The 15435-nt window shown below is 48.0% G+C and overlaps 1 protein-coding gene across 1 annotated transcript in view; it reads right to left on the bottom strand.

Annotated features, from left to right (window-relative positions):
* The window catches only part of SLC24A3 (solute carrier family 24 member 3), a 484555-nt gene that overhangs the window by 190917 nt on the left and 278203 nt on the right, over window positions 1-15435 (bottom strand). Inside the window, exon 3 of the mRNA XM_032859275.1 lies at window positions 13881-13957. Coding sequence (XP_032715166.1) covers window positions 13881-13957 — 77 coding nt within the window. The remainder of the gene's footprint in view (window positions 1-13880; window positions 13958-15435) is intronic.

Below are 15435 nucleotides of genomic sequence, written 5' to 3'. Positions count from 1 at the left end.
TATTTACTATAAGAAAGGAGATCAGGCAATTCACTTCTTCTTCTTCTTCTTCTTCTTTTTTTTTTTTTTCCACTTTTGGTATAGAATATGGTTCCTTGGCCAGCAGAGCAAAAAGTGGAGCAGAACTTTCAAGCAGCTGGCCATCAGTGAATATTCACAGGCAAGCTAGGATTGAGATGTGGTGGCATAAGACATCAGTACCGAGGGTCCAGGTGCCATCAGAGGAAGGGCAAATACCTAGCTCCCTAAGGTGGGATGAGCTTGAAACATTTGAGCAATGGGAGGGCAGGTGTGTGGGTTTGAAGTATGCAGGTGTTTCAGGTAAAGTGAATTTGGAGAGGTCAGAAGGGCCAGGAAGTGCACTTCTGATACTCACATGTTTTTAAAGGACACCAGTGTGTAACTGAGAGGGGAGATCCTGGTCCAGGTAAGGGATGACGGTAGCCTGGATGATGGCCACACCAGTGGAGCTGGAGAGAGAGGATGGGATGGAGACATAGGTTGAAGGTGGAATGGCCAGGACTTGTTGACAGGTGTTGGGGAAGGGAGGAGTCAATGCTGATTCCTGAGTCCAGCCTGAGCAACAGGGGGATTGCATGGTGGTGGTGGTGACAGTTGCTGAGGTGGTCAAACTAAGGGCTAAATGGGTTACAGGGGAGAATGAAAGGCAGCTGTCTTTTAAAAATTCATAGCTCCATTTCAAACTATATTCTTTTTTTTTTTTTGACAGACAGAGATCACAAGTAGGCAAAGAGACAGGCAGAGAGAGAGAGGAGGAAGCAGGCTTGCCACTGAGCAGAGAGCCCAATGCGGGATCGATCCCAGGACGCTGGGATCATGACCTGAGCCGAAGGCAGAGGCTTTAACCCACTGAGCCACTCAGGCTCCCCTCAAACTATATTCTGACTGCATGTCCACCCATGCTGAGTTCCTAAGGGAGAGATTACAAGCACACACACACACACACACACACACATACAACCTTCATTTCTCCAATATCCCACTTTAAATAGTCATGCCTAATATGATCTCCAATTGTCTTTTTTATAAAAGCTAATAGATCCATAGATGTGCATCTGTGTGAGGAATGTGTCCATTCTGATGTGTTATGTGTATATTAGCCTGGAGATAACAAAACCCTCCAGACCCTGCTCCTCTAAAGATGAGAGTAATGGGTCTTGCCTCAAGCCAGCTCTGTAAAACCAAAAAAGTGGTGGAGTCAAATGAACTTGGGCCTGTGTCCAGGAGAGGATAAGAGGGCCCAGCAAATGCCAAAACTGCTGGTCCCATCACAGCTTCAGATGCTGAAAAACATTATGCTAACTGCCAAAAATACATGTCTGCCTTAATCCCTGCAGTCCATATCACAAAGGAAAAGACTGTTCTCACAACTTTAGGAAGGGAAAAAATAGATCCTCTGGCTTCCACCTTTGCACCTAAGACTGGAACCATCAGAGCACCAAAGAAATAGCTGACAGATTCCATGATTACCTCTGGAATCTGCTCACTAGCAAGGAGCGAAGGATATGTCAAGAGAATCAATGAAAACATCCCAACCAAAGACTCAAGAATGAGGGCCACATTTGGACCTGATTTGCATACTTGCTTTGAGATTTCTAGGTGAAAAAGCATGTCACCAAGAAATCTATTTACAAACAGCTCCTAGAACTGATGGGAAAAATGTGAAGAGAACCTTAGGAAATAAAAGGCTTGAGAGAGCCATAGGTTGTCATGGACACACGGCTTTACAAGGGTGAAGAGTTGGGTAAGTGGGCACCATCTTGGGCCCAGTTTTCAGTGAGTGGGATAGTTGATGGTTGCCAGTCACTACACATGTCCTCTGAACCAGGAGGAAGTGGCCCCAAATTCCCTAGTGAAACAGCTGGTAAGCTCTGAAAGGACAAGTTATCTTTGGGGGTCCTTGTGGTTCCTGAAAGTATAAGAATAAGAGAGCACCAGCAGCAACAGGAACAGCTCTGGAAAATCTTCAGGAGCCTTCGAAGAGAGCAAGAAGTTCATTGGCATCTCAGGGAAGGAGAGGGATCCCCCCTGGAATCCTGGTGTCTGCTGCAAACAAACCTTTCTCATCGTTGGATCCTCCAAGCTAAATGGGCTTAGGAAACCAAAGCCATGTTCCCAAATGTCACCTCTGCTCATCCTTAACTGGTAACACAGTTTGAGTCCCTTTCATATGTGGGCAGTGCCTTTGGTTCTTAAATAATGCCTCAGTAGATCAAGGCCAATCGTTTAGGGAAAGAATTTAGCTTAACAAAGTTAAAGAACAATGTGATTATCATTAATGATGATGTTTGTTTAGTTGCTACGCTTTTGTGCAAATGTTCAGAAAGGAATTTGAGTCTTGGGCAAAACAGACACATCTCTGTAAGGGAGGGTTTCTACTGTCACTGGATTTTTGTAATGTCCAAGCTACCTGGGCAATACCGACACTGTGGTAAGAAAGGCATGCCACTGGAGTAGGAAGCCTCTAGGTTCTTGTCTTAATTCATCCACTCCTGCCTCGGATGCTGGGGTATCCTCAGCATTTAACTCAGTACACTTCTCTCCATGAAGATCTGTCTCCAAAAGACCATATCATTATACTTGGCACTGATGAACCCCCAAGCCTTATGAAAGCATCCTATTATTTTCATTGCTTAACTCTTACCAGCTTAGTGAACAGACCCTATACTCAGCAGCTAAGATACTAAGCTCATTTCATCCGTTCATTTATTCACACACCACATTTTCAGTGAGCAATTCCTGCATGCAAGGTGCCATGCTGGGTATTACGGGAACATAAAGATGACTAAAGCATGGTCCCAGCTCACTAACACTCATACGGGAAGAAGGGGAGAGGCAAGACGTGTTATTAACAGAGGGCTGCCTGAATGAAGTTCCTTGGGGGGTGAACAAAGAAAGTGGAGATTTAGAATAGGATGCAGATCTGAGCCAACATGAAGTCCCACTTCTCCTTATGGGAAGTAAGAGCAAGTTTCAAGGAGATAACATCCAAAGGGAGCTTGGAGGAGAATTGCAAGAAGACTAAAGATAATGGGAAAGCATGGGCAGGAAGCATGGGCAGGGAGGCCCTGGGATTTCTTGGTGGATGGTGAAGAATCCATTTTTGCTAGGCTATCCTATACTGGTATACAGAAGGAAAGAAAAGAAAACAAGACTGAACACTGGTTGATGCACAGATTGTGGGGACACTCTGAAATAACAAATAAGGATAATGACTGACAATTAGGAGCATTTCCTAAGTGCCAGGTTGTGCTCCAAGCACTAAGATAGCATCTCAGAAACAGATGCTACTATCATCCTCATGCTACAGGGACACTAAGGCACAGAGAACAAAGTTTATTTGCCCAAAGCTATTAATTGTACCTAAAAAGAGCGGTGAGGCTGGCATTTGAACCCAGGTGGTCTGACTCTGACACCCAATGCCCTCCCTTCCAAGCCAGGTTGGCCCTCCGTTGGTGGGGGCTGTGACTGGGGAGAGTTCTGAGCGTAACCAGGACATTGCATTCAGGGTGTTGATCTGGTGTGAATAGCGCTGAATTTCAATGGAAAGGGAACAGACTAAAGCCAGAAAGATGATCTGGATGGCCACCATCCAGACACGAAGGGACCCAAGAAGGGTAGAACAATGAAAGTAACGTGACAGCTAATGTTTTCTTGTTCCTATTATAGCCAAGGCACTGGACTAAGCATGTTCCCTGCTTTCTCCTACCTGGCAGCAGAACTTCTATGAAGTAGGGGCTAACATCATCCGCATACATGGATGAGGAAACTGAGGCCCTGAGTCATAAAGGCCATGCAGGAGGTCTGCGGCAGTCAGCATTTGAACTCTTGAACTATTGACCATCGCAGGAATCCTGAGAAATGGTAGAACTAACAGAACTTGTCAAGTTCAAAGTTGGACATGGTGCTGGAGGGAACACATGGAAGGGAACACAGGCTTTGGGGCAAGACAGGACCCTTGCGGGGGAAGGGAGTCTGACAAGGTACACATGAGAAGACACCAACTTGCTTTGCTCCCCACCAACCCAAGTGGGTTCAGACAGTCTGGGAAAAGCTGCAGGACCGTCTGCCAAACAGCCAGTCTTGGGAATTCCCAAGTGGGTGAACTCACACAGAGGACGTTTGCCAGCATCAGACTTGGAAGGTGTTGCTGGGGAAAAGATGCGGAGAAAGGCACTGGCCAGGATCTTCAGAAGGAGCTCATGGTGTGGGTACAGGTGCAAGTCCTCTTCTATCTGGGGCTGTCCGGCTGGGACATGTCATGCCTACCCTCAACCTTGGTACTCACGTTCCTGGCATGGCAACTGAACAACTTCCATCTACTGACTGGGGCTTTGGAGCAGCTCAGCTCCTCCAGGAGTGCAGCCTCCAGCAGTGACTGACAGGAGGCTGCCGTTCCCACCCCCCACCTCAGTTAGGGTGATCAGAGGGGCAGGTTCTCCACGATCAGCCAGTCTCCATGGGGCTAAGCTTCAGCCACCGTGACCATGATGAGTAACTGGCCTTACCACATAGCCTTTATTGGATGCCCCCTCCTCTGCCTAGCCCTGCTGGGTGCTTCCCGGCATCATCCCCCCAAGGAAGCCCCTGTCCTGACTCCTTGTCTCGGGGCCAACTTTTCGGGGGGTGGGGAACCCTGCCTGAAACATGCCTCTTGGCCACAGGAGCTCCTCCGGTACCAATCTGAGGTGGAAACTGGCTCCTCAGACTGTGGAACAGGCTGCAGATCTGGGTCCCTGGGTGCAGAAGCTTCTGGGCTTTAAGGTCAGGGTTTTTTTTTGTTGTTGTTGTTAAACTTGAAACTCCTGTCCAGAGTCTCTATATCATACCAGAGTCAGGGTTAGGGTGGGAGGCATGACAGATAGAGGGAACAGAAAACCAAGTTTCCTCCAGGTAGCACTTATTCTGATGCCTCGCGGCATGATAAACCGCAGGTCTTCTACTAAGTTTCTCTACACAACAGTGATTCTGGTGTCTGTTTCCTGATGATTTCAGTAAACCACTGACAAAGATCCACACCACCAGGCACCAACATTTAAAATACATGGAGCATTTTCTGATAAATTAGAGCACGTAATGGACTATTTTATCCAGACTAGTTTTTTAAACCAGGACATACGACAAATCCAAATGGCAGTACCTGGTCATTCACTTAGCTTTGGTATTTACACTTTTCTTTTTTTTTTTTTTTTTTTTAAAGATTTTATTTATTTATTCGACAGAGAGATATCACAAGTAGACAGAGAGGCAGGCAGAGAGAGAGAGAGAGAGAGAGAGAGAGGGAAGCAGGCTCCCTGCTGAGCAGAGAGCCCGATGCGGGACTCGATCCCAGGACCCTGAGATCATGACCTGAGCCGAAGGCAGCGGCTTAACCCACTGAGCCACCCAGGCGCCCGGTATTTACACTTTTCAAAGGAAAAACTACTACAAAACTTCAAATAGTCAACACATAGCTACTGTGTATAAATTGTGGCTGTTGGCAACATCATCTCAGAGGAACACATACATAAAATTTATTTCCCAAATAACGAAATAAATGAAAAAAAATACAGACAGTGCAGATGAGTGAAGCAAATAATACATAAGATGAAGAGAAGCATACAGCAGGCTCCCGGTGTCTGGCCCCCATGGGGAAATGTTTGGTGTCTAAGTCATGTGCTCACTCTCTGCCCTCACTGTTAGGGGCCAGATTTCATGGTGTCTGCTCCAAGGCTCATTCTCAAGCTCTTTGTATATCATACGGGATTAAGGATATGATTCACAGAGACAGTAGAATTCATGTCACCCCTTGGTCTGTAGTTGTCTAAAAGGGACTGGAATCTCCTAATTCTGCAACTGGCATTATGCATCTGATTTGTGTGGAGGCCAAGAAAATTAAGGCCATCCCACCCCAAGTTTAGCTGATGTGGGAAACAGAGGCAGAAGAAAATCATTAAAATTCCTTACCTACTGACAAGCCCTTGAAACAGACAAAGTGGCTCTCCCCTGGGGACTTAACTGCCCTCACCTTGAGGTTTTGCTAAGGACAATCCTACCCTGACCGACCTCCTACCCCAACAGGTCTGACCAGGATCCTGTAAGTCTCCTTTAACAATTCCTTTAGAAAACTTTATCTCTAAACCTCCAAGATAGTGTCAAGAATCATTCCCAAGCATATGGCCCACTGATAGACCTCTAAAGGGTCTCAAGAGAAGATTTTTACTATTAGTAATAAATAACCTTTCTCCCAACAACAGCTAGCCCCTCAAGGTCCTGGAGACCTTGATTCCAAAATTCCTTAGAGGCTTACATCATCCATAATCCCCTTTATCCGCACCCACCGCCAAGTCCACCCCTACTCTGCCTTTAAAAACTCTGACTGTAATCTGGTTCGGGGTCCAAGTCCCTACTCTGCTGTGCCGGGTATACTTGGGCCCAAGCTTATGCTTGTCAGAGAAACCTCATGTGATTGCATCGGTGCTTGGCTCCTTGGTGGTCTCTCAGACTCAAAAACTCAGGCATAACAATATGCATAACAATAATGGTAGGTTTTATCTGTTCAACCTGTGCCTTGGAAGCAGAACTGGGTATCAGGATTCCAGTGCAAGTCCTTTAGTTGGAAGCGGAGATTCCCAGAAAGCAGCCACAGACAAGCAGGAAAATGAGCTGGGGGAGAGCTGGGCAGATAATCAAAGTGTTAATCAAGCAAGGCACTGTCTGGGCACCTAGAGCTTCTACCTGCTCCGGCAACTCTGGGATACAACCTAGAACAAATGTTTCATTTAGCCCAAGTAAGGCATGAAGGAATGGAGATATTTACCAACCAAGCCTGCTCCATCTGAGGGCTACTTCTGGGCTGTCCTGCATTCTGGTAGAATGGGCTCTGCAGACCAGAAAAAGCCCAGAGTTGTGCAGGCTGGAAGTTGAGAGGTGGGTAGGCACACACAGGTTGCAAGTACTAGGAGCAGAGGTGGGGGGCACTGTCTATGCAGGGCAGACACTCTGCCAAGAGCCTGGCATGCTTGCCTTCATGTATTCCTCGGAGCAACCTGATGATGTGGCTGCCATATTTATTTCCAGGGACAGATGAGGGAAACTGAGACTTGGCAAGGCAAAGCAACTTGCCCATGGCTATGGAGCTAATAAATGAAGAGCCAGGACTGGAACACAGATGGATTTCATTCCAAGAGTGTGCTCTAACCCTCTTTATGCTTTGTATCCAGCTCAGGGGTCCTGGGGACATCAATCTCTCAGCAAGCCCATGAGACCTAATGGTTAAACCTGAGCCTTCTGAAGTGGGACCCGGGAGCAAGGAGGGGAGGGAATAACTTAAGATCTATTGAAACATAATAATTTACTCTCTTCGTGCTAATTCTCTCTGGACGCCAGTTTTAGCTTTGTGTTGACACTGACAAATTAAGGACATGCTCAGCACTTTTCCAAGAGTAAACAGCAAATTCCACAAGCTCTTCTAATCATTTTTCTCTTCCACGGTGAAATCCCTTAACTAAACACGTCTGCCCAGCGAGTGAACTGTTGCTGGGACCTTGCTGACCAGATCATACAGGTTCCTTTAAATTTCAAACCCCAGCAACTGCCTCTCTCCCAGAGCCCTGGGCCTGGCAAGACACCAGCTTCAGAGAGGCCTTCCTAATGCCCCCTGTCTGGCTGCTCAGGAGGACGGGGCTGCCTCTGAGTGGATCTGGCTCTGGTCCCATGACAGGTGTTTGTAACAGGCTAATCACATGAGTGTGGGATGGAGAGAAGGTGAAGATCAAAAACGTACCATTTACTGAGCACCTACTATGCACCTGCCACTCTACAGATATGGAAACTGAGGTCGGAAGTTCTCTGACTTGTTCCAGAGCACTGAGCTTGTGGGTGACAGGTAACTGTCCTCACTCCTAATCTAGGTGTCTTGCCTCGTCATCAAACATCCCATTGGGCCCTGGCAATGACTTCCCTGCATCTCGTGTGCTTGAATTGCTAAACCCAGGCTAGCCCTGAAGAGAATGAAATGAGGGAGCAACACCTCTTTGCTTTTTTCCTGTCTCTGCTTCTTGATTTCAAGCTGACAACATAAAAAAGGAAGGGAAGACGCTGAGTCTGAATCCATCTGAAGGCTTTCCAGGGCAGCCCCCTGCCACAAGAGGCTATTTAAATTTATGTTCATTAACATGAAATAAAAATAAAGAATCAGTCCCTCCATCACACTAACCACACTTCCAGGGCTGAGCGGACATACACAGGCCAGCAGGCTGCCCTACTGGACCAGGCCATCAGAGAACATTTCTACCAGCACAGAAAGTTCTATTAGATAGGGCTGGCGTATAAAAGTCGAGTTGTTTCACAGCCAAAAAAGCAGAGGGATAGCCTTGGAGAGACAAAAATCACCCCTGGGGAGGAGGTGGACCAAGAGCTTTGACATGCAAAGCTGCCTCTTCTTGGGCTGGTATGGGGGGGCAGCGGAAGGGGCCCCCCCCACCTCCTGCTGGTAGCCTGGCCCTTCTGCCCTCTAATAACCGGCTGTTGCAGCAAATAGTTTATTCCTTGGCTCTTAACAAAAGCAATCTGGGCCCCAGAGGGGCACATCCAGAGAAACTACTCCAGATACTAAAATTAGAGAGAACTGGAAGGAACTCAGGCCACAAGGAAATTACATCCCTTGGTGAGGCCCCTTCCAGACAGCTTCCTCCCCCAGGACTGAAAGGGGAATAGACCATGTGGGACCTGGGCCCTCCCCAGAAAGACCCCCCACCTGGCTGTTCCAAGAACACATCCAAATCAGCCTTCCTTTTAGCTCTGGGTGGAGGGGGGTAGTTTGGGGTTGGGGTTGCAGAGCCCAGACTCCTCCTTCAGAAGCTGTCCCAACGTCTGTATCTGCTGAGGGCAGGCCTGTACTTTGATCATGTTGACTGGTTAAGACCAGACCCAGAAGGTAACCAAGTCTGGCTGGTGACCAGCTGGCTGGGAATTGAGAAAGAGTGAAGGGTACAGGGAGAGAGCCAGCAGAGCAGGTGCACAAAGAGGCCAGCATGGGAACAGTGTGGAAAGGGAGGGCGGAATGGATACATCCAGGACATCTAGGCATTCTATCTGTCTGGGAGCCCTGGAAAACCAGCAATATGGAGGCAATATGGAATGGACCTAGAAAAAATACAATTCCAGAGGGAGCCTGGTATTTAAACAGCCACCCCCCACCAACCCTGCTGCCTCACATCCCCATCACATCCTCGGATGCCAACTGGTTTCCTCCCGCAGCTTTGGAGAGCAAGCCAGGTCATAATGGAACCATGAGACAGAAATTAGCGAATTCCTTGAGTTTAAAAAGCAGGCTGATCTGGGAAAAAGATGGAATTTGGTTGCAGGCTCACAGAACCAGTTTCCCTAAATTCCCAGACCAGATTAAAGAGTCCTTGGGCTAGAGAAGGAGGAAAAGAAATATGGACAGGAACTGGGGTACAGGAAAGCCCCCATGCTTGGGATCCAGCCCTGGACACCATCGGTCTAGAGATCAATGGCCCTCACTTCCACTCCCAGAGAACCCTGGCTTGACCCCCACCACAAAAATCTAGCCTCTAATTCTGAAATGCTCCAGCCCGTATAGAGCCCACCTCATGTGAACACACATGAGCTTCTAAAATCAGCACTGGATATAGGAGTGCAGTGAAGACCGAGATGTAGACAAAGGAGTCCCTACCACTGGACAGATTGGGTCTGAGGCAGATGACCAGGGACCTCTCAGTGGCTCATGCATTCTTTTGCTGCCTTGGGAAGCCTGGTGTGGCCCCAGTGGAGGCTACCCTAATGCTCCACAGAGGAGGAAGTCCCTTCTGCATGCACAGCGTTGACACCCGAGTTTCCGGTGGGGCTTCTCCAAGCATACCCACGTTTTAGAACACAAAGATGGACATCAGAAACATTCTCGTTCCTAATTCTTTCCTGGCTGGTCCATGGATGGGTCTGAGCTCTTGGATCAGTTAAGGAGCCCATCTCCCAGCCAGATTCACTTAGCAGGAATTTGCCTTCATAAGGGCTATACATTCATTTTTAGGACTGCGATCTGTTAGGTCCCCCAATAATGGGTCCATGATTAAAGGAGCGAGACTGATATAAAGCGAAGGTCAAGCAAAGCTTTATTTCGCGACAAGCATCAAGAATCAAACTGACTGACCAGGGCCACGCCTCTTATAGAGAGTGGTGACCCTTCTCTGTTTCACAGACTAGCTTCTAAGGGCAAAGGCCATGCGGTCGGGCCTGGCCACGCACAGGCAGCCAATGAAATTGTAACACACAGAAAAAGCTGCACAGTGATGCTAGGTGACCAATTGAATTACAATTTACCCTATAGTAGACATTTGACTTAGCCTATCACCTTGGTTAGAATTGGTGCCCAACAGTCTCCCAAAGGGCGGGGGCCCATACTCCTTGGTAGCTAGGGAGACAGTATGCAACCCCCCACTGATCAGATGTTTCCACCTGGCCTGACCCACCCTTGTATCTGGGCTTTGTTACCTGGAGCTGGTTTCCAGGACTTGTTTTTAAGTAAATCCCCTAGAGGAAGGGAAGCAGGGACAGTTTAAGGGTTAAACAACAAGGTTATTGTTTAACCTTAATGGAAGCCTTTTGCTAAATAGGTCCTTACATGATCCTTTATACCACCTCTCACACACACATAGAAATATGTCTACCAGAAGAGGGGAATTACATTAAAAATGTGAAAAGAAGACTTGAAGCTTAGGAAGAATATTTTTGAATGCTGACAAGGTACACAGAGGGTATTAATTTCTGCAATGGAAATTGACTTACTAAGGACAAGCCCATTTTGAGAAAGAATTTCAAATATTGATTATTTAAAGCTTCTTTTACTAGATGAGAAAAGCTTTTACTAGCTTGTCTTATAATCTCAAAGATTCAACTATCTACCGGGGGGATGATTAACAAATTTCACAAGATATTCCTAAATCACAAAATTATTCACAGGCCTCTCTCTCTATTTAGGGCAGCCTCCATGGGCTTATAAGGTGCAAATTTCCTCACATACAGAGGATACTGCTTTAGTGTCTCAACATTATAACAGATGGGCTATCAAGCAGGTTCTAAGACCAGTGTGCTTTCTTGGGGATAGTCACTGTTGATACAGTTATACCAATGATGACTTTCCACACTAGCAAAGAATCCATCCATGAAGAACAGTCAGAAGGAACAGAAGTATTTTTTAGGGCAATCTCGGGATTTAGGGTTTTTGAAATCCACAAAACCAGACAGATTCAAGGGAAAATGAAAGCTGCAGCCTTCGGAAAGTTAAACCAGAAATGGCTCTTTGATTTCCATGAAGCTCACAAAAGAGAGGATAGCATTTCTGTGAAAATCAAAGAAAAAGAGAAGCAAGTTGTGAAGTGAAGATTTAAAAGACTGTTTTGGAGTGTCTTCAGAAGCACCCATGTCCACAGACCAGGAATCGACCAGGGCTGAAGACTATGAGCTCTATGGAGACGCATGTGAAAAGCAAACCCATGTGGCCCAACTGGAATGGGGAATTTGGAGTTTGAGTGCAAATGAAAAGTTTAGTCAGGTTTTGGAGTAAGATCTGAAAGGACTGGGTTCTCCGGTCTAGATCCACCATGACCATCAGTGAATCCCAATGAAAGGACAGCCTCAGACCCTCTCCCTGGGGCAGGCTGGGGTGACAGGACACAAGTCTGGAGCCTTCGCCTCACTGGATGGGCAGACCCTGCTCTTCGGGGGCCCAGAGGCAGCTAGATGACATTCAGTCCCTTACACCTCCTCTTGATGCTCATGAACACCCATGCCTGGGGTGTTCTTAGGGTATTTAGACTCTGGGACCCCTGCCCAAATGGCCCTGAGCCTTTCTCTGTGGCCTGCCTGGGTCTTCATCACCTGACTAGAGCATAGACCATGCTGGGTCATCTCTGGCCATGCCTGACCCTACTCCCTAGGCAAGGAGGGATGGCAAGGTCAAGAATCTGCTTCCCCCTACTTCCAACTCAGCAGCTGAATCACCTCATGGTGCCTACAAGGTGATCCCCGCCCCCCACCTTCCCTGTCTTTAGTTTCTGTTCATTCCCGATGCCCTGCGCTTTCAAGTCTCTACATCTTTGATCATAGGCTTCCCTTTCCTTCCTAGAGTTCCTTTTCTCCCTTCTTTGGAAAATGCCAACCTACTCCAGTCCAACTGCAGTGACTGGGTCTCCTCGGCCTGGAGACAGGGGAGCCTCATTGGTGCCAAGGGTGGCAGCTGGAATCCATATTAATTGCTCTGTGTGTGTGACTCTCCTGAAGGGCAGGAAGGATGGCAAAGAGTCTACTTTATATGGTGTTTTCAGACAATGTCTTTGCTAAAAAAAGATTTCTTGTGCCTTTTCTTCAAGAGGAGAGTTCTGGGCAGTTGGGGCAAGTAGGGAAAGCTCTGAAGAGTTGATTGCTTTCACCACAAGGGGAGTCAATCTGGGAGCAGCTTTGGGTCCAGGAAGGCTAAACATCTTGTCAGAAGCCACAGGCAGAATAAGGACAGCGGACCTGGGCTCCACACCCATGCCCCCGGTGTGGCCTGAAAAGGAAGGTGTTTGTCCCTTGCCCTTGAGTTGTGGTGGGTTTGTGACAATAATGCAATCTTGTGGAAATGATGCGTGTGACTTCCAAGGCCAGAGCGTTACAGGCCACGGGGCTTCCTCCTTGTTCACCTAATGTCCCTCTCCAAGTACTGGAGTGCCACAGGGAGCCATGACGGAGAGGCCACATGGAGGCGCTCTGGCCAACAGTCCCAGACAAGCTGGTGATTTGGTCACTGCAGCCCGGACACCAGGCTCGAGGGCAGAGAAACCCTCTTGGGAGGGGGGTTCTCCAGCACCAAGGGCTCTAGCCCAGCTGCTGGGGTCACTGTCAGCCATCTGGATTGTCCCCTCGCAGGCCCAGGTCCGGTGGCACAGCATTCCCTCCGTGCCCCTTCTAAACTCCTGACTCACAGACCCAGTGAGTAACGGAGAGTGGTCATTGGGTATGTCACAGAATTTGGAGAATTTGTTTTACAGCAATAAATAACCAAAATGGAATTAAGAGAATTTCGGGGAAGAGTGAATACCATAGAGACGGGAAAGCACAGTGGCGTACCTAATCGAGGATTTGGCCCTGGGTCTTTCTGATTCTGCAGCCACTCCTTAGATATATTTTCACATACACACCCTCCCCACGATCTCCAAACAGGGGCAAAGAAAAGTGAGGACCTTCCATGCCCTGGGTCTGCCGAGGAAGCTCTAGGGCAATGGTGGACATTAGGAATGAGAACAAACGTTTATTGCTTGCCTACTCTAGGTCAGATGCCATGTCAGCGACGTGACACATAATCTGTTAATTTCACAAATACTTTGTCACTACCGCGTGCCAGAAATGGGTCTGGGAAAGAAGCCATGTGCAAGACCATGCCCCAGTTCCCCTGGGCTTGCATGTGAGTGAGGCTGATGGACAGGAAACAAATAATGATAGCATAATATGTCAGATAGTGATCAGTGATATGGAGAAAAACAAAGCCCAGGATGGGGAAAGATGACGGCATTCTAGAGAGGCTGGTTAGTAAAGGGTTCCCCAAGAGGGTGGCACTGGAGGAGAGAGAGCAAGGTTAAATAGTAGACAGCAAATCTTGCTGACCTGGGAACCCATGGTTTAGACTCTGTTATCAAGGAAAGAATACATTGTTATCTTCCAGCTTATGAGCCTGCAGCCTCCTACACAAGGTACATATGGAGACTGCCCTCCACGGGGTTCAGAGGACCCACGCCAAGGGTTCATCTCACTATGCCCACCCACCACTGGCCTGGTCTCCCCTCCATACCCTCCAGCAGAGCCCCAAAAGGGGTACTTACGCAGAGCACGTGGAGAACGACCGCCCCCTGTCTTCGATCCTCGTTGGTGAAGATGTCATTGGGGAATTCGTGCAGGGCTGAAGAACGGAAAGAGAAAACCAGCTCAGAACAGAGGATAATATTTTCAGCTCTGGAAGACTGGGACAGTCGCGCCTGTCCTTGTTTTAATGCAGAATCCATGAACTTGGATGAGAAAAAATTACATATTTACATTCACATATCTCTACCTGGAATTTAGTGTTTCCTTCAGGTAAGAAAGTAGGCAATAAACCTCAGGAGTGTGAGAAGCACAAGAGACTCGGGCCCCAACAGATATGTTTTCATGATACGTTATACTATATGCCCACAGCAGCTCTTGCTCACCGCTGCAACATTGGGGGGCAGTTAGATCACCCCTTGTGATTTATAGTGTTCATGAGAGCAGAGGTCTGTAGGCTTCCCTGCATTACCAAGGGGGTCCATGGGACACACAGGGTTAAGATCCCTCCTTTCCCACCAGGACTGTCTTGGCTTGGGGCCTTGGGCCTGGTGCAACACCTTCCCTGGTCTTTCTTACCCTTTCTGAATTTGACCCACATTTGCCACCCTTGAAATGGACTATCAAGCACAGAGCTGCTCATGCCTGTCTCCCTGGTCAGGCCTTCCCTACTGGGCGATGAAAGCCCCAGTCTGTGCACCGGCAGTGCCAAGATGGTCCTGGCTGTTCCCTACTAGAGCTTTCTTCTCTTCTCCCGCCCTTTTATACTTTGCATGTGCTCATTCACTTAGTTACTAACTCCCGAGCAGCTACTGTGTGCCAGGCCATGCTCTCAGTGCTAGAAATTTGACAGTCCGCATTGTTGCGTGGGTGTCATATTCTTAACAGACAGGACCATTTGCTATTCCTTGAGCACACCTTGCATTTATTTGCTTTCTTTTTATGTCTTTATCTGCACTGATTATACCATCAGCCCGAGATATCCCCTTCTCCAAGTGATCTTCTCTCCCTGCCTTTCATAAAATCCCATCAGCTTCAAGGCCAGAGCCTTCATAAGGCCTCCTGTAGGACCCATGGCTCTCGTCTCTGGAAGATGCATCAGAGCAGGCTCTGTGGGAAGCTGTGCATGTTTCCCTGACCTTGGCCCCATCTTTAGCAAATTTGGCCAGCTGATGAAAGCAGACTTTCTCTTGGAGCTCCACAAGCTCTCCGTCCATCTCCAGCACACAAGTGGGACAACTATCACCAGTGGACAGGGAGGATGTACAAGATGACACCTGCTTGCCACGTGTCTTGTTTTGGGTTTCCCCCAAAGCAGATCTTCAGTCAAGGATTTGGGGATACATAGCTTATTTGGAGGTGACTGCTAGACACGCTATGAGCGAAGAAGGGGAGGAGACCAGGGAAGGGAGTCAAAGACAATAACATTGATGAGTGAGTGGGTGACCACACAGGACACCTGGGGTCCAGTCCCGCTGCAGATCCGGGGAGACAGTACAGAACATGCCTCTGGTTTGCAGCTTGTTGGCCAGGTGGTTGGCCCAAGATGCAAGTCTCTGTCTATTCCTTGAAAAAGTT

Source organism: Lontra canadensis, unplaced genomic scaffold (genome assembly GCF_010015895.1).
Source record: "Lontra canadensis isolate GAN:19392208 unplaced genomic scaffold, GSC_riverotter_1.0 scaffold16, whole genome shotgun sequence".
NCBI classification, from domain to species: domain Eukaryota; kingdom Metazoa; phylum Chordata; class Mammalia; order Carnivora; family Mustelidae; genus Lontra; species Lontra canadensis.
This window is presented reverse-complemented; position numbering and strand designations above follow the sequence as displayed.